The 26602-nt window shown below is 43.4% G+C and overlaps 1 protein-coding gene across 1 annotated transcript; it reads right to left on the bottom strand.

Annotated features, from left to right (window-relative positions):
• Positions 1–4117: 4117 nt before the first annotated feature.
• Positions 4118–14305, bottom strand: RBP3 (retinol binding protein 3). The gene is made up of 4 exons (XM_066587190.1): positions 11303–14305; positions 9963–10153; positions 6374–6516; positions 4118–4434 (listed from the first exon to the last, which is right to left on the bottom strand). Exons 1-4 carry the CDS (start codon positions 14303–14305, stop codon positions 4118–4120), a joined length of 3654 nt encoding a protein of 1217 aa, XP_066443287.1.
• Between the last annotated feature and the right edge of the window lie 12297 nt (positions 14306–26602).

The following is a 26602-nucleotide window of genomic DNA, read 5'->3' as shown; positions in this document are numbered from 1 at the left end:
TGGCTGAGTTTTGGTTTTAGTTATGGTTTTTTCATCCTCTTTCATTTCCACAGGAAACCTTTTTTCTTGTCTAAGCTATGTTCAGCTGAGAAGCACCCAGAGATACTCAGAGAGAAGATCACTAAGGAGATGACTCTGGGAAGGATCGTAGGCCCTTTTTCATCTCCACCTTTTCCTAACCTGCAGGTGTCTCCTTGAATGTGGTCCCCAAAAAGGAGGTGGTCAAGTTTTGCCTTATATATCATTTGTCTCACCCGAAGGGCGCGTCTGTAAATGATGGAATTTTGCCAGAGGAGGCCTCAGCCTCCTTTGTTTCTTAGGTGTTGGTCTTATGTGTGAGCCAGGGCTCTCTTCTTGCAAAATCTGATATTGAGTCAGTATACCGGTTGTTATCAATACGACTGGACTGTTACCATCTTTTGGGTTGTTGTGTCGATGAGCAGTATTATTTTGACACTTGCTTGCCCATAGGCTGTTCCATATCGTGCCTCTTCTTTAAGATCTATAGTTACTTTCTGGAATGGGTGGTACATTATGAAACCAGCTCTAATTCTGTCATTCACTACCTGGACAACTTCCTTTTTGTAGACCTGCGTGAGAGCAACACGTGGGCCTTTTCTCTGGATAGTTTACTTTTTTTCATGCATTGTTTTGGCCTCCCCTTGTCTGCAGAGAAAACCAAGAGTCCAGAGGCATCACATGCTTTTCTGGGTATCAAAATTGATTCCCTGGTCCTCGTTTTTCAGTTGCTGCAGGACAAGTTGCAGCAGCTGTTGGATTTGGTGGAGGGCTTCTGCTTAGTGTCTGGGGCTTTTGGTCTTGGGACAGTATTCCAAAAAGGTTGATCTACATCTCCATAGCCTCATGAATGGCAGGAGTTGGGCTTGCGCAGGAATTAGACATTGCTGGAGTTGTTCCCCATTGTAGTGGCGGTAGAAATTTGGGGGAAGAGCTGTGACAAACAAAATTTCATTCGCCCAGAAGGTGTCTATTTAAATGACATAGGCTTGGACATATTTTTGTCTGGCCTTCAAGATTGTGAAGAGCAAGTCCTGTTTTTGCTGGGTGGGGGCAAGAGTGTCGTGTAGGCGGTGGTGTGTGATGAGAAATGAGGATGTTGGAGTGCAGAAGGCGGACTTGCCTGGGGTCTACCCTCTGGTTGGGATTTGCTTCAGAGAAAATGGAGATTTATGCAAAAAAAAAGATGCTAATATTCAACCTAAAAGTTAATGAATTCTGTGACCAACTCCCATGGTTGTTGTGTGATTATTTCGGTTACAAGCCCACGTGCTTTATGGTAAATTAAGGGGTTAAGTGGGTGCTGTTGTAGTAAATCAGAGTTGGGCTCCCACAGCAATTTTATAGCTACCTCAAGTAGAGTGTGTATGTCTACTAATGTTTTGTTATGTGTATTGACCTTAAATGGTTACTAGAGTGTTAACATCTGGTGGCCTCACTACCTAGCACTAGGTGACTAGACAGAATTCACCCTAACCTGCTCTGTTGCTTGTTAATAACCCCTAGCTCCTACTGGGATTGGGTAGAAAGGATCCCCTCAGCTCAGGATTGGTTAATAGGGAGAGTATAAAAGACAGAACATGGGTTGGGTTAGGGAGTCTAGTCTAGCCTAGAGTCAGAAGGAGAAGTTCTTGGAGTCCATCTGAGTCAGTCTGGAGAGGAGACTAGCGAAGAAGAAGAGATAGAGTAAAGGGTAGACTGGTCCAGGTCTGGGCCTGGATATCAGCTAGGGAGGAAGTCCGGGAGGAGAGCTGGAAGGGGAAGAGAAAGGTACCCATCGCAGAGGGGCATTGTTGGGAAATAAGGTGGAACCTGACACCATGACTGTGAGTTTGATTTGTCCCCGCACAACTCAGAGGCAGAGCTTTCACAGCTTCTGTCCTGCCCCCTCAGTCCTCCACAAATAACCTTCTAGTACAGCAGCCACTTGACTTCGTTTGGCAGCCTCATCCTTCAGGAGAGAGTGAGGGAAGCAATGAATGTTATTGCATGTGTGTAAGGAGTTGTTGAAGTTTCTACTGCCTGCTAAACTGCCAAATGTGAAGATTGCCTGTCGTCCACAAGAATAGGTAAACTGTGTGCCTTCGGATTTACTGATATTCCTCTGGACTTGTCTCTTTATTTCACCATCACAATGGATTCAAAGGCACTGGCGTCACACCAATCTTATACTAACTACCAATAGCTCTCGCCAAGAATCGCTTTGCAATCCACCTGCTGCATGAGCGACCATTATAGGCAGAATAGCTATCACCGTGACAAGGACAGAGTTAGCGCACCCACTCAGGTTACTCCTGTCAACTCCTGCTTTCTGCACTGACATTCCATCAGTCTCCTCTCCCACCATGCTGCCAATCTGGTGGAGTGCGTGGATCTGCCTGCACGGTGTGTAAGAAGATTGCAGCCCTACAGCACAGGGTAGAAATATTTTAGCATTTTAAATAGAGATGAGCAAGCAGGCTCATTTAAGGCTGATGCTCTCTCTCACTCGCCACCCCCCGCATGGTGCTCAGTCGAGCATCAGCCTTAAACGAGCCTGCTCGCTCATCTCTAATTTTAAACTATGGAGCCTCTGACGAAAATGTTGGTAGACTCTGAAGCAATGGCATAGAAGGAGAAGTCAGAAACCACTGATGTGAAGACTGCCGGTGCCACGAGACCCAATACATGTGCCCCTGATGCCAGCTTCTAGCAAAGATAGTGGAAAAACTTAAAACAAACTACAAGTTTTTATTTGAGACATTATTTTATTTGAAAAAAGGTTTCTCAGAAAAAGCCTCAGATAAACATACATTCACTGGACGGGGTACACAGAAGACATAAAGGCTAAATCTATGGAAAGCCGGAAGGGGTTTTATCGGGACTATAAGGGCTCAGCCACATGAGTGGAGGTCCACGTGCGGACGAAAATCTGCATGACCAAGTCCATTGCCAGCTATATGTTCTTTCTCTGGCAGGTGCGGATTTTCGTCCACACTTGCTGTGCGGGCGTTTTTCCGCACGTATTTCCACACGGACCTTCACTCATGTGACTGAGCCCTAAAAACATTTCCAGCAGCCGGTCCTATTATAAAATAAAAAGATAGATCATATTTACCCCTCCTCGGATGCCAAAGTGGAGATCAGTGCCTCAGATTGCCCCTGGTGCTGGTTTCCAGGTAGACAGCTGGACGGAAGCACGTGAGCACTGGCCAATCAGAGGCTGCAGCATCACTGTCGGGGTTCCTGGCACCAGCACTCATATCTTGGGTGCCATGATGCCAGGAGTTTCGGCATGTGACACTGTGGCCTCTAATTGGCCACTGCGGTCATGTGCTTCCGCCTGGCTGACTAGCTGGAAGCTGACACCAGGACAGTGTGAGATACTCAGCTCTGCTTTGGGATCCAAGGAAACATGAGTATGGTCTATTTTTTTATTTTAGAATGAGCCTAGCTGCTGGAAAAGTTTTTATAGTCCCAATAAAACCTCTTTGAAGTGATTGTCCACTCATAAAATAATTTTATCTTAATACAGCTCATATTAATATATACATCATTTATAATTAGAGATGAGCGAACGTACTCGGTAAGGGCGATTTCGCAATCGAGCACCGCGATTTTCGAGTACTTCACTACTCGGGTGAAAAGATCGGGGGGCGGGGCGTGGTGGAGCAGGGAGTAGCAGCGCGGAACAGGTGGGAGCTCTCTCCCTCTCCCCCCCACTCCCCTCTGCAACCCCCCGCTCACCCACGGCGCTCCCCGAATCTTTTCACCCGAGTAGTGAAGTACTCGAAAATCGCGGTGCTCGATTGCGAAATCGGCCTTACCGAGTACGTTCGCTCATCTCTACTTATAATGCTTGCTGTTATAACAGGTAGTTATTATACTATTACTTATAGGACCCATTTATCTATAGTGTTTCATTTCTATGTAGGGGAACTGAGTTCTAGTCCAAAGCATGCTACTTCGTATATACTTTTCTGTACCATGTGTGGCATGTAGTGTGCAAAGTATGTGCAAATTAGGGTATATTTTTGTATCCATTTTTCTTTTCTGATGTCCAGGAAAAAATATACGCCCCATCCCCCACAAATAAAACCGCCGTCACTTATCTACCGCCTTATAACTGAGAGGCCAGGATCTGCTTTGCTTGCAGCAGAGCCTTTTCAGCTGGGACCTCCAAGTCTGGTGACACCCCTTTTCCTTCCCAAAAATCTTTAGGCTCTCCCATGGCTGATCGCGTTGTAGGAATGGTGAGGTAGAGGTGGGTATCATCCACATGATAGGTCTGTGGGGGATGGCAGCCTCCACTAGTTTTTTCTCCTATGACATACGCTCTTCCCAGCCTTTTCATTACGTGCACAAACTGCTCTGCGGCGCCCTCCGTCATAGAGCTGGTCAAAATGATGAGGGGTTTCGTGGAACCATATGAAGCACCTGCATGGAGAAAAAGCAAAACTGAAAAATTGGGATCTCAAACCTAGATTGTTCATCTATACAGTGCCCACGGGCCAGAGCAAAAGGCGTGGAGGGCCCAACTGCTTATAACACTACCATACAACCATATATTGCCAAGATAAAATTGACTTAAACAACACAGTCATTGTTACAAGGCTTGTATAAAGAGTCTAACATTGACTTGCAGGACTGCTGCTTTCCAATAGGTGGCGCTGCTGAGGTATTGCTCTATCTCCCCTATTTGCATATTACCCAGAGGATCATGAATGGCCTTATAAGTCTCCTCACTCACTCACTGTCTAGGTGCTCTCCCTAAAGAGAAAAGATAGTGTTCCTGACCTACATCACAGGCCTCTCACTAGCCAAGCTCGAAACCTACTGCACACTGAAGAAGGGCAAACATCCCGAAACAGCTGTCTGTGTATGGATTCTGGCTTGGCTTTCAATTCCCAGTCATTGTTATAAGGTTTGTATAAAGAGTTTAACATTCATTAGCTGGAATATTGCCTTCTAATAGGTGGTGCTGCAGAGGTATTGTTCCATCTCCCTTATCTGTAAAATATTGTAACATTAAAGGGGTTGTATCATTACAGAAGAAAAAATCTGTACTTACCTATTCCTCCCCAGGCAGTCTTCTTACCAAATTTTCTTCTCACCTATCTTCTCCTGGCTCCTCTAGTCCCCAAGGTCACCTCACCTCCAGCCGGCTAGATCTTATTCCAGTAGAGTAGCGTCCATTTACTATATTTTGCTTCCTGCATATGAACACTTGCAGCGAGACACCACACATGCACAGTCGCAGTAATATTCCGCGCCTGCGCGCTAAAGCAGGTTGCCGAGGATTCAGGATTTCCTGCTAGGCAGTGAACTCTACATCACTGGTGTACATTGCCCTGCAGGAAGCTGAATTTAGCGAATAGATGCTACATCACAGGAAATAGAAGATTTGTCCGGCTTGTGGTGACGTGACCTAGAGGACTGGAGGAGCCAGGAAAACACCGGTGAGTTGAACATGTGGTAAGAAGGCTGCCTGGGGAGGAATAGGTAAGTATTGTTTTTTTTTTAGAATGACAGAACCACTTTAAGCTTCTGTACAGAGCTGCCATTAGGAGTGCATGACCTGTATAGTCACACAGGACACATTAAATTCCAGTGCTGAAGGGAGCAACCCCTGGAACTGGCAACCGAGACTTGTGACCACCACATATGTTAATATTAATTGTATAGCAGTATTAGTTAGACATTGTATAAGCATGATTATTAGATTACGTATGGAGCTGTTATTTGGTCACAGTATGTTGGTATTATTTGAGCATGGTATGGTGGTATTTGCTTAGGCATTGTGCAGCAATGCTACTTCAACCTTGTATATGCATTGTTATTTAGCTAACTGTATGGAAGTATTATTTAGCCAGTACGTATGCGGCACTTATACTTAGGCACTTTTAAAGGAACCTGTCACGTCCCTGCAGAAGTATAAGCTAAGTTATGGTGCTGTTAGGTGATGTGACAGGGTGACGGGGGACGTATTTTTTATATTCACCCGCTCCCGCGATCTAGTGGTGTTCCCCTCTGAAGTTGGTGCACAGCAGGAAAACCTGACTCTTTTCAGAGCCCCGTACGAGCGCTGTCCTGTACAAGTCTATGAGAGAGCATGCACACGGGGCTCTGATAAGAGTCAGATTTCCGTGCCGCACAATGACTTCAGGGAAGGACACTGCTGGATTGCTGGAGCAGGTAAGTATAAAAAATACATCGCCCGACTCCTTGTCACCTCCCCTAACAGCACCAGAACTCCCCTTATGGTTCTGTAGGGATGTGACAGTTTCCCTTTAAATATGGTTATCTGCATGCAATATGGGAGCAGGGGGCACCGGGAGAAGGTGCTGTGCTGTTGTATCCATTCCCTTTACCTTACCTGCAATCTGAGGCAGAGTCCAGACATCAGTAACAGCATTTGTAATTCGACTGTAGACTTTATCTAGCAGAACAGGGGTTCCCTCATCAAAGAAATAGGAACAAAGGGCTGGAATAGAGTTAGTGGGACCTCCGATGTTAAATCTGGAAAAAAAAGTTTATTTTATTGATCACCATTTTACACAATGCATTTCACCAATATAAAAGACTATAAAAGCCGGGAGTAAACCATTAATCTGAAAACTACAGTTGTGTCAATAGGGGGTAGCATACTAGGCAAATACCCAGGGCCCCCATTTCTCAGGGGCCTCCCAGCAGCTATCTGATCAGCGGCATGTTAAAGTATTCTGTATGGCTGTCATCAGGAGTCGGAAACAAAACTCTGCCCAACTATGATGAGAACTGTGAGGTCCGTATATTCTCTGCACTGCATGATCAGAGCAGTGCTGGAAAAGATAGATGCAAGGAGTTGGCGTGAGGCACCACATATTTACATAAGCCACCAAGGACATTACTGTTAATCCTTCTGCATTACTCTAGACCACCAGGGATGTTAACAGGAACCCCTTTACTGCTCTAGACTACCAGGGTTGTTACAAATAACCCCCTAACTGGCCTAGACCATGAGGGATTTATAACCATTAACTCATTTACCAACAAGGATAAAACTTTACTCCAAAACCACCTAGGATTATGTAGCAGTATTATTTAGGAAATGATTGGCAGTATTGTGTAAGCTCTCTATGGAGATATCACGTGGCATTGTATGGTGGAATCCCATTATAAATATTGTACTGCATATCAGCCATTGGTGTAACCACTGCTTCGGTAGTTCTTGGGTTTAAGGGGTTTTACAGTTGAGATAAAATATTTTCAAAAGAGTTACATCCCTCATTAATGAACCATGTCTGTTCGCCGGAACAGGGGGACCAAGAAGACTGTCTTTTACTCTGGAAGACCCCGGATGTTTAATGAATTACATGGACAGCCAATTTACTATATTGCAATGGTATCTGTGAAATGCTTCATTTACTCTGTGGTGGTGCTGCAGGGTTCTAAAAGGAGACTAACATTTTAATATCTAATGTACATCATCACAATAAGTCATTCTGTAATAGGCTTGCTGTACCCGGTCTAGCTACTTTCAATATTTTCTATCTATGTCACGTGACCCTCCACCTGATGACTATCTCCACTTCCTCTGACCTCTTGTCTGCATTTGCTGCTTCCTCCCCTTTCCATAGCCTCCATCATCTTGTGAGCAATGCATGATGGGAGGACAAAGTTGAAACACTGTGCTGTATTGCTCATGTGCAGTTCAGAGTTCCGGAAGGTCCGGTCTGTCTACTGCAGCAGCTTTCTCCAGCCCTCTGAGTGGAAGGGAGGTTGGTGCTAATGAGTTGTAGGTCCTGCAAACTGTGTGCAAAGACAAGCTCTATGCATGCTGGGAGTTGTAAGTAACAGCATATTGTTGTGTTACTGCGGAAGTGTTCCAGGAACTCTTCTCAAGAAGTTTATATTTGGATGATGTAAGTATTTGCACATTATTATTAAATTATATCTAACCTTTCAGACAACTAATGCCCATTTAATAGCCTGTGTGTCTCATTGATCTTGCAATATATTTTATTACTTTTTTTTATTTTACCACTGAAAATCAAGGCTGAAGTGCAGCTCCTTTGCAGTCCACTGCTTGTCCTTAGACACTCAGCTTCTCTAGCTACTATGACATTACCAAGTTTTCATAGCTGTGGAGGGAGCGGATGTCTTCACAGGCTCAGTTTCCCTGAACTCACACTGCTATCAGATCTGCAGCCAGTGTGTACGCAATCTCTACCTTCTCTGTTATATTTACCTAACCTGGTAAGTGCAGTTAGCTTTATGTTATAGGCATTATATGTGTCATCAGTTTGCTGTGATCAAAGCAGAATAATTCTTATTTGATTGATCTTGATTATTGATGCTTTACTTATTCTTGTTTTTGCATGGTCACAACATGTATAAAGTTCAGCAGAGATTTAGTAAAGCAGCTAATAAAGATCAGTCCAATAAGATTTATTCTGCTTTGCCCACAGCAAACTGGAGAGACGTATAATGTCTAGAGCATAAAGATAAGTGCACTTACCAGGTTAGGTAAATATAACATCAGGAGAGGCAAAGATTGTGTACACACTGACTGCAGATCTGATAGCTGTGTGAGTGCAAAGACGCTGAGCCTGTGAAATAGCCCCGCCCCCATTGCTAAAAACTGCCCTAATGTCGTAGTTGCTAGAGAAGCTGAATGCCTCAGGACAATCAGCGGAAAGGGGCTGCATTTCAGCCTTGATTTACAGCGGCAAAGCAAGCAAAAAATTATTGGAAATATATTACAAAATTGCTGAGACTCACACAGGCAATTAACCCTTTCCAGTCCACTGTCTGACGTCTAAAGACATTCTGATTGAAGGCTGTACAGCTTCCGATGTCGGAAGACATCCGGCAGGGTATTCTTACTGTATATCACAGGCTGCTCTGTTGTCGGGGGGCCTCTCCAGCATGTCCAATACTGCAGTACTGACTCTAGCCAGCAGATGGCGCCATCAATGGCAGAAATAGAAAACCCCCATAGGAAACCCTGAATCCAAAATTGGATTGCAAACGGTTAAGTGAGCAAAGCTGTCTGAAAGATTTAATACACTTTAAAGTTTCAGTGGCAAATTTTGTTTGGGCTGTCTTCCAGAAGCTTCGCTAGCTTTACTAGAGTTTTATTTACTTTTTTACAACTGTCCGATCAGGAATATTTGTATCTGTCCCCCGAGGGACCAATAATAAACTTTATGATAAATAGGGTGACAAATATTGATGAAACAGTGCTAGATGATTGAGTTGCATGGAGCCATAATATGGCACTCTTATACTTCAATGTGGGCCTACGTCACCTCTGAATGTCTCTGATTTCTTACGGAATTTAGCAGAAAAAAAGTTCTGCCATATTCCATTAGAAGCCACGTTACAAACCTATTCTTCCATAGAAGCATTGCTTCTAGACAGCAATGCCTCTGTTATATGGTGCAATACCAATGCACTATACAGAGGCACATTAAATGCCTGCAACTCCATAGTAATGAACCGTGGGACATGCTGTGCTTCTGTACAACCTCTACCCATCTAGAGGTGAAACAGGATGAGTTCTCTATGTTGAAGGGCTAATAGGGAAAGAATATGCAATAATGAAACCTCAAACTTCTATTAATTTATAGAATTCAAGGTATGAATAGCAGTACTATTTATGTGTATAGTATAGCAGTACTATTTATGAGTACAGTATTGTGGTGTTATGTATGTGTACAATGTTATGGTACTATTTATGTGTATGATTATAATTGTGCTATTTAGGTGTATGATATTGCGAGAGTTTTATTGTCAGTTTAGATCAAGCTACATTTTATGGGTGGGACCAGGTTAACGTCTAGGTGTGTATGTGGGGTGGGGGCACACTGAATTCATGCAACTAATGAAGTAAAATCTAGCTACAGCTCTGCCTGCAAGTCTCATTCCTGGTGGTCAGAGATTCGGAACAAGTTCTGGACAGATGAAACATGTTGACCTACCTCATGTCAACGATTAAGGCATTTGTACCAACAATTTTCTTCCATACGTGCTCAACTAAAAGATCCGATACTTGGTGAAGAAGTTCACAATCAGCAAACATATCAAATCTCATGTATCCAATGTTCTTCTCAAATACATCGGTGTGAAAGGAAAATTTTATGAGATCCTCAAACAACTCAGGAGGCGGAATCTGAAAGACAGAAATGGCATGAATGACACTGAAAGCATCAGAAGTCCAAAACAGTAAATATAGGAGTCACCAACTAGATCACATGATGCTCTTCAGAGCTGCTGATTGACTGAGAGGGATCACGTGATACATCCTGTGATATCACAGAACCAGGAAATGATTGTTTTTTATTCCCTTTAATCACTTTAGGCCAGATTCACACAAGTGTAATTTTTGACTTCTGACTTCTTGCTGCATGTAAACACTCCCCGCACAGAGAATGTGGAACACTGAGTGAGAAGAGAGCAATACTCAGTGCTGATCTGCCTGTCTAAACGCTCTGTGCGAACAACTAGCGGTGACGTCAGCCGCTCGTACATATCGATTAGTCGACAGTGTCCAATGTAAATGGGGAATTAGACAATCAGCTCACTGATAGATCAAATTTTATGCTAAATCTCCTAAATGTTCTCATTAACTAATTCATGACATAAACAAGATTTTTGTTGTGGTCATAAATCAGCTGACAAAGTTCATGAGATTAGAGATAATGGCTGAAAACCAGTGATAATGGTCCTTTTACAAGGGCAAGTTGTCAGGCAAACGATGTCAGACAGATCCTCCCAGTGATGCTATTATACAGGGTAGAGTATAATTGGCATCGCGGAGACGGAGCGGGCCGGGTTGGGCAGCGCTCTCCCCTTCATCCGCCTCCATTCACAGTAAGCAGTCAGTCGTACAACAGTGAACGACTGCTGTTTACACAGTACGGCGGTAGGTGGGCTGGAACGATCCCCGGTCTTCTCCATTCTCTGAGCAATGCTGCGTAAAAGCCCAGGAACGATTATTGCTGGGAAGACGTGTCGGGCATCCGCACCCAAGAAGTCATCCTATGTAAAAGGGCCTGAACTTACTGACGGATCTGAAGTGTATAGAGTGATATTTAGAAGCAGCAGAAGACAAATTTGTAACATTTTTAATGAAACTCCACAGCAAAAATTATAGTAGAAGAATAGCCCCAAGTGCCCATAGCCTTCAATAGGGTATATGGAATGGGTTTTCTACTCTATGCCAGCTGGGTGGCATTATTATACCTCTGTATTCTAGACTGCCCTAAGAAGCAATAACATTTGTTAAATTACAGAAGAGACAGAATAGTAAGTAGATTACCTGCATCGGTACAACGCCGGGGATACGATCCTTGGAGTTCTCTGGTATGTATGCAGCTTTTAGATGGACATCTCCAGAAAGTGTCTGAAGATCGTAGTTTAGTTTGTCAGCTAGATCCACTTCAGATTTTATCATTTTATAGTCCGTTTTGTCTACCAACGAAAGCAGCTGGGAGGCCACCTCCGGCCCTGTTTCGGCAAAGGCGTAGTTATCTGCCACTAATTTGCCTGCAGTTTGGATGACTGAGGGTATCTTCAAGCGTAGGTTGATAATACGATGGGCAATATTCATAGCTTCATTAGCTTGAATGATTACATGAGGCTCAACTCCTGAGACACTCCACACTTTACCAGTCACTGAACTGATCACTACTTGATTTGGAATGGATACATAAAGGTGGCTTTCTCCTATTTTGTACATACCAACTGATAGGGACACTCCACTAGTTGGCTCCCCAATGATGGTTGCTCTGTCTAGATCCTTCATTGATCTTGTAAAGGCTTCAGCGGCTGATCCAGTCATGTGACTTGTGAGAATATAAATGTCCTTACTAGAGCCATATCTTTGACCAGCCACCACTGGCAGTGTCCAAATTTCTGTGCCAGTTGATGTGCTACGGTCATATACTGTATATAGGTGTTTTAGAGGCTCTGGGTCAAAAAAATAGGAACAGAAGATGGGAATAGCAGTAGAGTAACCACCAGTGTTGAACCTCATATCAATAATTAGAGAGCTTGTGTCAACGAGCTTATTCCAAACAAGACTAACTAGTTGAGGGCCAACGGCTTTAATAATCTCTGCATCAGCCATCATGTCAAACCGCAGATAGCCTATGTTTCCTGCTAACACTTCAATTTTGAACAATGCATCAATGATGTAGCTGAGTTCTTCGGGAGAGGGGATTTTGGGTGGTTTTTCTTCTAAGATTTCTGGTTCTATATCACTGTAAAATACATGAAGTCTATGATCTCCTGAAATCTCCTGAATGTCAGATGTAAGTTGAGATGCTAAAGACTCTAAATCCACCACAGATCGGTACCTACCCTCGGAACACTTGCTATGGAGTGTCTGACTAACCTTGATAGCCACTTCTGGAATAGCATAATGGACTTCTAAAAGTTGGCCAGTACCTTCTACCAATGCAAATACTTCTGGGTGAAATGCAATTATTTCCTTAGCTTTGTCTAAGGCTTCTTCTGCCAGCACAATGGCATCTGGGACTACACCTCCCCCAAGCCAACATTCACCATTGTTATCTATAAAATTGATTACCGGTACTGTAACAGTCAAATGGGTTTCCTCTAGATTGAAAGACCGTGAGTGCATAAGAGTTCCAGATGTAATTTCACCGATGATAGTTGCCCGGCTTAATGACTGCATCAGGTAAGCAAATTCCTCTGCCGATGTGGCAGTTTTATGACTAGTCAACACGTAGACCCCTCTCTTAGACCCATAGGGTTTTCCTACAAGTTCAGGAAAGCTGTAGAATTCTTTGGTAGAATTGGTTAGACGGTTATATGTAGTGAAGAGACGAATTCGAGACTCTGGCTCTTGAAAGTAGGACAAAAGTAAAGGAACGGCTCCAGATGGGCCACCTGTGTTATACCTTAAGTCTATTATTAGATTTTCTGTGCCGGTGATTTGGTCCCAAACTTTGGTGACAATGTAAGTACCTAATTTTGAAAGAATGGAGATATCCGCAAACTCATCAAACCGAAGATAACCAATGTTCCCAGGAAGAATGTTAACTTTGAAGACGGTGTTAACCAAAGCTTGAAGAATATTTTCATCTTCTGGCAATTCTTCTGCAGAAGGAAACACTTCAGGAATTGATGGGGTGTCTGATTTCCCTCTTACGATCAGCCTTGGGTCCTCAGTAACTGACTGAAGTTCATAATTCAACTTAGCAGCAAGATCTTCCTCAGAGATGACCGAAGAATAATCCATACCTGAAAGGTGCTTCAGTAATGTTGGTATACGGTCAGGAAAAGCATAGAGTTTGCCCAAATTCTCACTGAGTTGATGTACCACGTTAGGAATTTTAGAACGCACAGACAGAATGGCTATTGCTTTATTTAAAGCATCTTCTGCATTGACAACCACACAGGGAAAGACACCAGCCACTTCCCAACTCTGCCCGGTCAATGGACTGATAGACCTGGATATGGGAACAGTGATATAGAAATCCGACTGGCCAATTTTTATCTTCTGTATGTCCAATGAGCCACCGGCAGTTTTCTCCCCAACAAGTACAGCCCTGTTCATATGCTTAAGAATGTATGCGGCATCTTCTGCAATTCCTTGGGTGAACTTACTTATAAGCACGATCACATCTTTATCTTTGCTGTATCTCTCACCCATCAGTGCAGGCAGTGTTCGCAGTTCGGTGGTGGTATTGGAGGGACGGTTATAAATGGTATCAATATGGACCACAGGTTCAGCATCACATAAGTAGGAAACAATAAAGGGGATTCCGGAGACCTTACCCTGAGTGCTGTACCTTAAATCAAGGATGAGAGCAGAACTCGGCATCAGTTTCTCCCATACGTTTTTGACAAGAAAAGGGCCAATTTTTTGTACCACATCTTGGCCTATTACGCAGTCAACGCGAAGATAGCCAATGTTTCCCGGATAAACTTCATATTTAATGGAGTGGTCGACCAGGTACTGCAGCTGCTCAGGACTTGGAATAGTCTCTACCTCTGGCTTCACCACTGTGTCAGCTGGCTCATACGAGACTATGAGACGAGGGTCGTTCAGTGATCCTTGTACCCCAGCTGTGAGGACATTGGCCAATGTATACGGATCAGAGACATGTAGAATTTCTCCACTTTTTATTGCTTGCTCAATGGTTTCTTGCATTCCCACCAGGTTTTCCGGATAGCAGTAATTATCCAACAGAACTTTGGCCATGTCCAGCACGAGGGAAGGTTGAAATACTGGGTTACTGCAGGCATTATAGAATAATATTAAAAATATCAGTCTCTGATAGCAGGGAGCCATATTGGCTAGAGCTTCGGTCCTAATGTTGCTGTCTTCACCACCGTGTTCAGTCTCTGCTTCTAGGACTGTGAATGAAGAATTAGACCAGGGCAAGGAAGAGCAAATTCTCTTTTATCTCTGCTAAACCTTTAATCACATTAATGAAGTGATGAGCATCAGCACAAGGGTATGTCTGGGAAAATAGAGAATGTGAGCATCTGTTCCAGTAACCTGAAAAAATTAGCTCATGTACCACTTTATACAATTCAGAAGCTTGCTGAAGGGTCGGGCAGCTGCATACAAGGACATGGGGAGAATCAACTACAGTGGATATAAAAAGTCTACACATCCCTGTTAAAATGCCAGGTTTTTGTTATGTTATAAAAAAATCCAACAAAGATGAATCATTTTAGATTTATTTCCACCTTTAATGTGACCCGTTATCTGTACAATTACATGAAACACAAACTGAAATCTTATATTTGGGGATGTGGTTGTGTTCAGAATTAGCCAATCACATTTAACCTCCTGATAAATAGTAGTGAGCACTCCGCTGCTTTTATTTATAGGGATTCTGATTCCCCCCATATAAAGTTCAGCTCTTCTAGGAGGATTTTCCTGACATTCTCTTAGTTCACCATAGAATGGTAGAGTTGGAAGGCACCTCTAGGGTCATCGGGTCCAAACCCCACTGCTCAGTGCAGGATTCATTAAATCATCCCAGACAGATATTTGTCCAGCCTTTGTTTGAAGACTTCCATTGAAGGAGAACTCACCACCTCCCGTGGTAACCTGTTCCACTCATTGATCACCCTCACAGTCAGAAAGTTTTTACTAATATCTAATTTGTGTCTCCTCCCTTTCAGTTTCATCCCATTGCTTCTAGTCTTTCCTTGTGCAAATGAGAAAAGGGCTGATCCCTCTGCACAGGGACAGCCCTTCAGATATTTGTAGACAGCCTTTTTGGCTGCTGCATCACATTGTTGACTCAAGTTCAGTGTATGATCTATTAGTATACCCAGGTCTTTTTCAGGTGTGCTGCTGCTTAGCTCAATTCCTCCCAATCTGTATGTGTTTTTTTTCATTTTTCCTGCACAGATGTAGGACTTTGCATTTCTCCTTGTTAAATACTATGCATAAAGGTCTTACAGCACATCAAAGGGATTTGATTGTTTGAAGTTATCAGTTAGGAGAAGGAGGCCAAAACACTTCCAAGACATTACATATATCATGGAACACAGTGAAGACATCATCAAGAAGTCGATTATATTTGGCACAACAGTGACCTTATCAAGAACTGGATGTCCCTCAAAAATTGACAAAAAGACCAGAAGAAAATTGGTCCAGGAGGCTGCCTAGAGGTTATATAGTGGATGTGACAACCATCTCCTGTATTCTTCATATATCTGAGCTGTGGGTGAGGGCAAGACGAGAGCTTTATCTAACAAAGAAAAACATCATAGGCCGGCTATGTTTTTCCCAAACCTACATCAAGTCTGCCAGAAATATGCAGGAGAGCGTGTTATGTCTGATGAGACTGAGGTGGAACTTGTTGGCCATAATTCCAAATGGTATGCCAACACTGCGCATCATCAGTAGACCACCAACCCGCAGTGAAGATGTAGGAGGCAGCATTATGTGTGGGGCTGTTCTACTACTGGAACTGGGGTTTTAGTCAAGGTGGGGGGAATTATGAACAGTTCCAAATATCAGTCCATTTTGGCACAAAACCTTCAGGCCTCTGCTAAAAAGATGAATTTCACCTTTCAGCACGACAACCACCAAAAACAGTCCCCCAATTCACCAAGAGAACGCCTTCACCAGAAGAAGATCTGAGTTTTGGAATGACCCAGCCAGAGCCCAAACCTGAATCCCATTGTAGATCTGTGGGTGACCTGAAGAGGGCGCTACACACAAGATGTCCTCGCAATCTGACAGACTTGGGACGCTTTTGCAAGGAAGAATAGGCAAAAATTGGCAAGTCAAGATGTGCCACTCTGATAGATACCAACCCAAGAAGCCTGAATGCTGTTGTAAAGCCAAGGGGTACATCAACAAAGTATTAGTTTTAGGATGTGCATATTGATGCAACCACATTATTTTAGTTGTTTTTTTTTTCACCATAAAACATTTCAGTTTGTTTCTCAATGTAAATTGTACAGATAACGGGTCACACTGAAAGGAAGAATAAAATGATTCAGCTTTGTCAGGTTTTCTAACATGACAAAAACACAGCATTTTAATGAAGGGGGGTGTAGACTTATTATATCCACTGTAGGTAACGATATGTAATAAAAATGATATACTGATTACTGATATCAGTGAAATAATAAGTGATCACTATACAACCATAGAGGACACAGTTAGTGCCGGTAGGCCCTTTCTGCCATGGAGGATCCCTATGATGTCATCAAGGATTCCTCAGTTTCTGTGTTCAGAAATATAGCTTTCAATTTCTGTTTTGTGATTTTACACATAGTTGAGGATTGGGCTGCCATCCTACCAATCGCATTGTGCTCAGAAGCCAGCAGTGTCATGAACTAACAGGTTAATGGCATGAGGACATTAGAGTTTTAATTTATGTGCGGTGGACAAGAAGAGGCTAGCCATAGTTGATTTTCTAATTATGGCCAATACCACATTCATTGATATGCTTCTTAGGCTGCCTTCATGTGGGAGAGAAAATCGTTGACCGCTGACGATTAGAGATGAGCGAGCATACTCGCTAAGGCAAACTACTCGAGCGAGTAGTGCCTTATGCGAGTACTTGCCCGCTCGTCTCAAAAGATTCGGGTGCCGGCAGGGGGCGGGGGAGAGTGGGGAGGAACTGGGGGAGACCTCTCTCTCCCCCCGCTCCCCCCCTGCTCACTCCCGCAACTCCCCGCTCTCCCCCACCGGCACCCGAATCTTTTGAGACGAGCGGGCAGGTACTCGCATAAGGCACTACTCGCTCGAGTAGTTTGCCTTAGCGAGTACGCTCGCTCATCTGCACTGAGGATCATTACATTTTTCAAGGATCTACTGCCATGTGACTGGACGAGAAAACGCTAATTATAGCCACGACTCGATCGTGGCTTTTTCCTGTTCATGTGATTTTCAGCCACGATGTGGCTAGCGTACAAACACATCGCCCCTTGTGAAAGAGGCCTAACTATTTCCAGGTGCTTGCCTGATCTGCCGCTGACCATAATAGGCCACCAATTGGATATTGGCGACGTATCATAGCGCTGTGTGACCAATGTCTATCTGTCTATGCTGAGATGACCACTTCAATTGTAAGCTTACATATTAGTTTGTATATTCATTTTACTTTTATCTACTGTGCATTCAATTCTAACCATCTCAATTTTTACCAAATGTTGGGCTGGCTCACACACAGGTTTTTGAGGCAGGTTTTTATGCAGTTTTTTGAGCCAAACCTAGGAGCAGATTTATAAGGAATGGGGAATACAAAGAAAGGACTTATATGTCGTCTTCATGCTGGATCCACTTCTGGCTTTGGCTCAAGAAACTGTGCATTGATCGAGATACAAGGCCCACGCTGAGCAGCTGGCGGAGTATAGATGGCACTTGTCACGGTGGCTCTACCAAACTCCTCCCCGGAGGGATGCATGTAACCTCGGCCAAGGCACCACTAGGCCTCTTCCAGGCAACGCTGGGCAGCGGTTACCTGTATAGGTGTGTAGTGGACTGTAGAAGTCGTTACTCGTAACTCCACCATTCCTTCTCACCAATGACTCTTCAGCAGTTAAATGGAGTCCACACACGGTTAAATTTGAAAACCTAAATCACTGAGAACGGGCAGTGACTGGCAAACTTTACCTCACACTTTTGCAGAATACAGTTTACTCGCTAGTGCAGGTAAAAGACAGTTTCACGGACGGTCAGGGAGAAGGACTCAGGATGATATCGGGCCTACAGTCTGCTCCTGGACACACACTCCGGGATGCAGAATAACACCAGAGGGGGGACACAACACTCCGCAGACCCTTACTTGAAGCTTAGCAGGTAAATTGCTACACCGCGGACTCTTGTTCCTCTTTCTCTCTCACTCTCCTCACAGGCGGTTCCTGAGATTTGGAACGTCAGGATACCTTTCTTCTGCTTCTATCACTTCATCATATGAGGGTTGAAGGTCCCCCATGTGGCCAGCACTCCTACTCCACTCCAAGCCGTTGAAGATGACAGACAGACAACCACTACTACCACTCTCAATCACTCATATTTATATCATTCAATACCACGTGACTAAACAAGCCTGTTACATTTTCCAGACATATCCCAGCCACTTGCAGAAATTAACCTCTTGCATGCTGCAGCTGTGCAATACACATAACAGCAGATAAGACACTTTGCACAGCGCATCCACATAAAAGACATGACATGTATGACAATTATGGAGGGACCAGATATATGTTTCGGGCCACTACACTGTTCCTTCCGCCTATTACCTTCACAGGGCACAACATATATTCTGCCTTGTGTTCATCTTCAGGAGCCTCTGACTTCCCTTTCTTCCACTTCAATCACTTCACCACATGAGGGTTGAAGGTACCCCCATGTGGCTGGCACTCCTACTCCACTTCTAGCCATTGAAGTTGACAGACCCTCTCTCACTGAACTCACTCAAATATATAATCATCCAGCACCATGTGACGAGACAAACTCGTTACTTTTTCCAGACATGTCCCAGACACTTTCAGACATTAACCTCTTGCATGCTGCATCTGTGCAATACACATAACAGCAGACAACACACTTTGCACAGCGCATCCACATAAAAAACTAGACATGTATGACAATTATGGAGGGGACAGATATATAGACTTCGGGCCACTAAAACTGCATCAAAAACTACCACAAGAACTGCCAAAAAAGCCATGTGTGACACGAGCCTTATATTACTTATATCAGACATGTATTTGACATTATCAACACTGATTGTTATTCTTACATATAGGAAACAGTGCTGCACATTTCTTTGTTCCAGACTATTTTATTACTCAAGGATTTGATGGGTTAAACTAGAAGTACCATTAAAGGATCCTTAACCCTTCGGCGCTCCAGGTCATACAGTTATGCCATGGGCATGCTCCATACAATGTGGGTGCCAGCTGTTTCTCACAGCTGACACCCACCGGCAACAGTTGTGATCAGCGCTCATGCTGATTGTGGCTGTTAACCCTTTAAATGCCCCAATTGGAGTTTGTGGGTCCTAAACGGCCTAATTGTAGGGAGCTGTTCAGTTGCTAAGGCAGCTGGGGGCCTTCTAAAAGCCCTTCAGATAGATAGACTGCCTGTTAGATCCTGGTATAATGTAATATTATGGTGTTACATCATACTGCAGGAGCGATCAAATGATCACAAGTTCAAGTCCCCTACGGGGACCTAAAAAAAATAAGTTACAAAAGTTTTACTGATTATAACAAAAAATAAAAGGTAATTAAAGTTTAAAAAAAAAAGGCCTCTTCCGATATTTATAATTGAAAAATTCAAAACAAACACATATTTGGTATTACTGCGTCAATAAAAGTCCGATCTAGGAAAATACATTATTTCCCCCACATGGTGAACATCATTAGAAAAAAAATACACAAGCCCAGAATTGCGCTTTTTTGGTCACCCCGTCTCCAAGACAAAATTTTATAAAAAGCAATCAAAAAGTCGTATGTATTCCAATATGGTACCAATTGAAAGGACAAGACATCTGCAAAAAATGAGCCTATACAAAACTACGTTGATGGAAAAATAAAAAAGTTATGGTGGTCAGAAGATGGCAGCAGGAAAGTTGAAATTTTTTCCAAAGAGGTTTTATTTTTTAAAAGTAGTACAGCAAAAAAACATATACATGTAAGTTTGGTATCGCTGTAGTCATAGTGATGCATAAAATAAAATCATCATGTAATTTTTGCTGCAGTGTATACCCTGTAGCCACAAGACCCACCCAAAAAATGGCGGAATTACTTTTTTTTTTCCATTTCACTTCACTTGGAACTTTTTTAAAGCTTTTCAGTCCATTATAAGGCACATCAAGTAGTGTCATTAAAAAATACAATTCGTCCCGCAAAAAACAATCCCTCAGACAGCAACTCTGATAAATAAAAGTTATGATTTTTTAAAAGGGTCGCGTCCTTAAGGGGTTAAAAGCATGATATGTACATTTGAAGACATTAATCGTAATTAATTCAAGTAATTAGGATTTGCCTTCTTTATCCTGGTGTTATATTGGGACACATCTGACACCATGTTTAATGACCAATAGAATTCAGACTAGGGCTAACGTAGAACATGAACTTTTCAACCTGTCAAATGACATAAAGCCGATAAGTAGCGTCCTGTAATCCTGATTCCAGACTTACGGAGAGCTGAGGGGTTCTATCTATGGAATATAAAGAAAGCATGATGAAATAGACAGAAGTAGGAAAAAATAGATGCAATAAATCACAAAAACAATCAGTTTAACTGCGGACTGTTTTAGAGGAAGGCAGTCCCTGACCAAGGCAAAAAGTAGGGCCCACAACCCCCATTTTAACAGTTTCTCCCATATGTGAGAAGATACCAACAAGTCTTTGGCTTTTCCTATATCACCTACTTTTAGACTAATAATACTTTTATCACATCAAAGTTAATTGCTTTATGTATCTGGCCTAAATTTTCCACTTGTAGCCTAATTTTTAATTTGTTCAAAGATCTGATTTGAACCTGGTCTCCAAATGTCGAGTCAAGCTTAGAATAAACACGTTTGATTGAAACTGCATCTTTATGTGCTGCCGCGGATCTATTTTCTTAATTGTAACTTTGGAGCCTTGTGGTCCTGACTCCTTCTGTAGCTGGCACTCTGCTACTGGGTCCCATCTAGATGGTCTTATGGAGTAGTGCTGTTTGTGATATTCTTCTGTCTAGCTTGCCATACAAGATGTGATACGGGAGGGCAGACATGAACACGGCCGTTGTCAGTGCCCATACTAAACTTGGATTTGTCGCAGAAGACAACCCAGTTCCACTCTGTAGCAGTCCAGTTTCGTCATTCATGACACCACTGCAAACGAAGGTGACAGTGGGTGTATGCCACAGGCAGTAAATATAATGGGTGCCGTGATACCAAATGTCCTTTAGCCAAGCACCTGGAAATGGTTCTGACAGACACAGGAGTGTAACGATGGCGCCCCTTGTCTCTGGATGTTGGATGGAGCTGCTTGTGCTTGTTGGAGGATTAAACGATTCTCTTCCCTGGTGGTCTGTAGAGGACATCCTTAGCCCGGTCGCCTTGTGTATGTGCCCCCACCACAGTTCAACCAATCGTGGATCGGATTGGCAGATTACTGGGAGGGGCTGGTGACGATCCAGCAGTCATGGTGGACATTGGCACCAATGAACAAATTAAAGATCAATGGAGGGCCCTCAAAAATGATTTCAAGGACCTAGGATCCAAGCTTAGGGCGAAGACCTCCAAGGTAGTTTTCTCGGAAATACGACCTGCACCACAAGCCACACTAGAAAGGCAGCAGGATCTTAGGGAGGTAAACAAGTGGCTCCAGAGTTGGAGTAAGGAGGAGGGGTTTGGGTTCCTGGAGAACTGGGATGACTTTGCTGTCAGCTACAGGCTCTTCAGTAGGGACAGGCTGCATTTTAATGAGGAGGGTACGGCAGTGCTGGGCAAGAAGATGGCTAGAAGGCTGGAGGAGTGTTTAAACTAGGGACCAGAGGGGAGGGCAAAAAGAGAAACAGGGGGGTAGACAATATAGATAGAGACCTGGGACAAAGTAATGGGAATGGGGGTCCAGCAGGGGGTGGTGTTAGTACAGTTAGAACTGACAGAACAGCTAAAAGTACCATTAGTATCACAATGAATATAAAGAACAATAACAACCGTATACATTGTATAGCAACGAATGCAAGAAGTCTGATCAGTAAAGTGGGTGAGCTTGAAGCAAGAATGTCTGATGAAAATTACGATATAGAGGGAATAACGGAAACATGGCATGATGATAAGTGCGATTGGGCAGTGAATTTAAAGGGCTATAATCTCTTCAGAAGAGACCATGGGGAACAGAAAGGGGGAGGGGTATGTCTGTACGTTAAATTGTACTTATTGCCAAGGCTACGGGAAGATATAGGGATAGGAGATGAACGCATGGAATCCCTGTGGGTAGAAATACAGGGAGAAAAAAAAATAACAGAATCCTGATAGGGGTTTTCTATAGACCACCAAAAGCAAAAGAAGAAACTGAAAAGTTATTATTAAAGGGGTTTTTCCCGCGGCAGCAAGTGGGTCTGTACACTTCTGTATGGCCATATTAATGCACTTTGTAATGTACATTGTGCATTAATTATGAGCCATACAGAAGTTATCAAAAGTTATTCACTTACCTGCTCCGTTGCTAGCGTCCTCGTCTCCATGGTTGCCGTCTAATTTTCGCCGTCTAATGGCCAAATTAGACGCGCTTGCGCAGTCCGGGTCTTCTGCTGTCTTCAATGGGGCCGCTCGTGCAGAATGCCGGCTCCGTGTAGCTCCGGCCCGTCACGTGCCGATTCCAGCCAATCAGGAGGCTGGAATCGGCAATGGACCGCACAGAAGCCCTGCGGTCCACAGAGAGAGAGGATCCCGGCGGCCATCTTCAGCAGGTGAGTATGAAGACGCCGGACGGCCGGGATTCGGGTAAGTACTACCCGGTTTGTTTTTTTAACCCCTGCATCGGGGTTGTCTCGCGCCGAACGGGGGGGGGGGGGTGTTAAAAAAAAAAACGTTTCGGCGCGGGACAACCCCTTTAAGGCAAATGGAGAGGTGTGAAACCACAATGAAGTAATTATTATGGGGACTTTAATTATCCGGATATAATATGGGAATACGAAGCCTGCAAATCTCACAAGTGTGATAAGTTCTTGAGAGCAATTAAAGATAACTACCTTATCCAACTTGTGCGGGAACCAACTGGAGGGAGGGCCATTCTGGACTTATTATTAACCAACAAACCAGACAGAATCTCGGGGGTGTAGGGGCAGGGCACTCGGGAAATAGTGACCACAATACAATTATTTTCCAGCTGTCATTCAATAAGAAGCCTTATCAGAGAGCAACAAAAAACTAAACTTTAGCAGTGCAAAATTTGATCAGTTCATAACTACTATCGGTAACATTAAATGGGACAATATTCTCAAAAATAACATTACATACGAGAAATGGGACAAGTTTAAAAACATCCTAATTACCTCATGTGAGCAGTTCATACCCTTTAAAAATAAAAGAACTACAAGTAGAAGGAAACCAATGTGGCTCGACAAGACAGTAAGGGGGGCAATAAAGGAAAAAAAGAATGCGTTTAAACTACTAAAGCAAGAAGGCAGCGAAGAAGTGCTAAAATCATATGGGGAAAAAACAAATCATGTGAAGAAAAGATCAAAATTGCTAAGGAGGAGGCAGAAAGACTGATCGCTAAAGAGAGCACAAATAACCCCAAACTATTCTTCAATTGTATTAACAGTAAAAGGATTTGCACGGAAAGCACTGTCCCTCGAACAAATAATGCAGGAGAAACCATAGAAGACGATGGGGGAAAGGCAAATCTCTTAAACAGTTGTTTTTTTTAAGTGTATTCACAAATGAAAAAGAAATGTCACATGAGATGCAGGGTAATAAAATGAACTCCTTTTAAATATTGCATGCCGAACACAGGAGGAAGTGCAGAGCCGGTTAAAGAGGATTAAAATCGATAAATCACCAGGCCCAAATGGAATACACCCAAGGGTTCTAAGGGAACCAAGTGATGTGATAGCTAAACCGCTATTTCTTATATTTATGGACACTATTGAGACCAGGGTTGAACCACTGGATTGGCACATTGCCAATGCGGTTCCAATATACAAAAAGGGGTCTAAAAGAGAGCCTGGTAACTACAGGCCGTTAAGTCTCACTTCAATATTTGGAAAAATATTCTAGGAGTTTCTGAGAGACGCCTTCCTAGAATACCTCAAGGAAAAAAATGCATAACTCCTCATCAGCATGGGTTCATGAGGGGTCGACTAGGTTAGACCAATTTGATTTACAATTAAGTAAGTTCTAGGCTGGACCTGGGAGAGTCTAGATGTGCTTTCTAGAGCACTGTGATATTACAGGATATAGAAATTAGGTGACCAGTGGTGTTGTTGATCTCGAATGTTGATCCAGGGATTACTCTGGCTGCCATTATGGAGGCAGAAAGGGATTTTTTTTTCCTCCAAATGAGCTAAATTGGCTCGTTGGGGGTTTTCTTGTCTTCCTCTGGACTAACAAGGGGGAGGGTTGAAACAGGCTGAACTAGATGGACATTGTTTTCATTCAGCCTTACATACTATGTTACTGGTCCCAACATCTCCTAACAGTCTGGTCAGAGCAGCCCAGGTGGGGGACAATTCATTGATGTGACCATCCAGGTTCTCGAATCCCAATAATGTGCCGCTCTCAGACTCAGGTAAAGGGGTGAAATCTCTTCTCTGCGTCGTAGAGGCATCTAGTGGTCAACAAGCTCTACACAAGCGGAAGAAGAGGTCACTATACACAAGGAGCCTTTTATAGGCCAAGGGGGGAACCACCTTTAGGGCCTCAGGTGACAAGAACGTTCATCTAATCACGTCACAGATCTAATCATTTATATATCTGCCTGAGATGAATCTGCATGCCCGGTTTTGCAGAAAACGACAACTTCTTCTAGGGGCGAGATTGTTTTTGACTAAGAGTGTATTTCACCTCAATAAGCCTGTGATCTCATATGGTGGCATAATAAAAAAAGTGAACATACGTCAGCCTCTATTTTACTAGATTATCTTGTTTAGCCTTCAGACTGAGGGTTTTTAAATGGGCCACATTTTTAAGGCACTTGTAAATTCATCTTGAATGCGGTTTTACAAAGGCAATTTCCCATAGGAGCATTGCTTGTAGGGAAGAGTATTTCCTTTAATATGGTACTCTATGGACACCATATGGCAGAATAAAGGACTCCATGTGCCACCATAGTGGAGAGTAAAATCCAAGCTGCAATACCAAATTCCAGTTATGAACAAGGGTCCAATTGTTTGTGCACTGAAACATAAACAAATATGGAAGCTGTAGGAAGAAGAAATGGAAGACAGCGCTTAAAAACATCTCCTTTATTTACTTACAGTAGTTATACAAATTTTACAACAATTTATAGAAGTTCACCAACAAATGGCACAAGATTCACTGGGATACAACATGTATCAAACCCAACTAGAAGGCAATTGGATGGGATGATTCAGGGTTGAAAACAAACTCCTCACTGAAGCATTCTTTTAGTAGTAGGAAACCAATGTCATGATGTTGCTGAGTTGGCATTCAGTGGCATAATTACAGGGGGCTCACAGTCTGCAGACTCAACCACTAGGAGAACCTTGTGCCACATTTCCGTTTTCCCATCCTCTCCATCTCACTGCCGGCTGCTGTTGGTTTTAGACAGCATATTCACATGGGGCGGTTTGGACGCAGTAAAATCATGCTAAAAAACTCAACAGTAAAATAAGCCCTATCTGATGTAAATAATAAAAAAAACATCACCTAGCAGCACTGTCGGGGCTCCCGCGCATCTTCTGCCTAGCTCCCCAAAATCTCCACCCCCTGAAAGCGCTTCCTCTGATTGGTCACAGCACTCAGCCAATCAGAGGCAGTGCTTTCAGGGGACGGGGATTTTTAAATGCCCAGCCAGAAGAAATGCTTTAGAAGAGTGTTGGGGAGCCAGAGAGAAGACGCACTGCAGCTCTGACAGCGCTGCTAGGTGATGTATATTTCTTATTTTTTACAGCAGCTAGGACTTATTTTCAGGGAAGAGCTTATCTTCTAAGCCCTTCCCTGAAAATTCTTACAGGGGTTGCCTGCATCCCATTGCCAGCCCCATTGAAAGTAATGGGATAGCAGTGACAGCTGTGACAGGGGATTCTTTCGTCGCTGCTGCAGACCCCTCATCACTGAACACTGTAACACTGCTGTCACAGTGTTCAGTGATGAAGGGACTCCCCGTGAGGAGGAAGGAATCCCCTGCCACAGCTGTCATAGTGTTCAGTGATGAGGGGGCTCCCCACGGGGATTAATGAAGCCCTCCGGGAGTTTTCTCAAACCCTGTCACCTCTGTCTTTATGCATAGCACGGACCTTACCGGCACGCATTTAAGGCACGCATGTCCTATCTTTTACAGGTGCAAAGATTTTGTGTCTCTAAAAAACGAACATGTGAGCACCGCATAGGAAACAAATGGTTCTAATAGACGCAGTTTTTTTGCGCACATAGACGCGGGCAAAAAAATGCTCGTCTGATTTTGCCATTAAAGAGAT

Source organism: Eleutherodactylus coqui, chromosome 13 (assembly GCF_035609145.1).
Source record: "Eleutherodactylus coqui strain aEleCoq1 chromosome 13, aEleCoq1.hap1, whole genome shotgun sequence".
NCBI classification, from domain to species: Eukaryota; Metazoa; Chordata; class Amphibia; order Anura; family Eleutherodactylidae; genus Eleutherodactylus; species Eleutherodactylus coqui.
The sequence above is the reverse complement of the archived record's forward strand: the minus strand, read 5'-3'. Positions and strand labels throughout refer to the sequence as shown.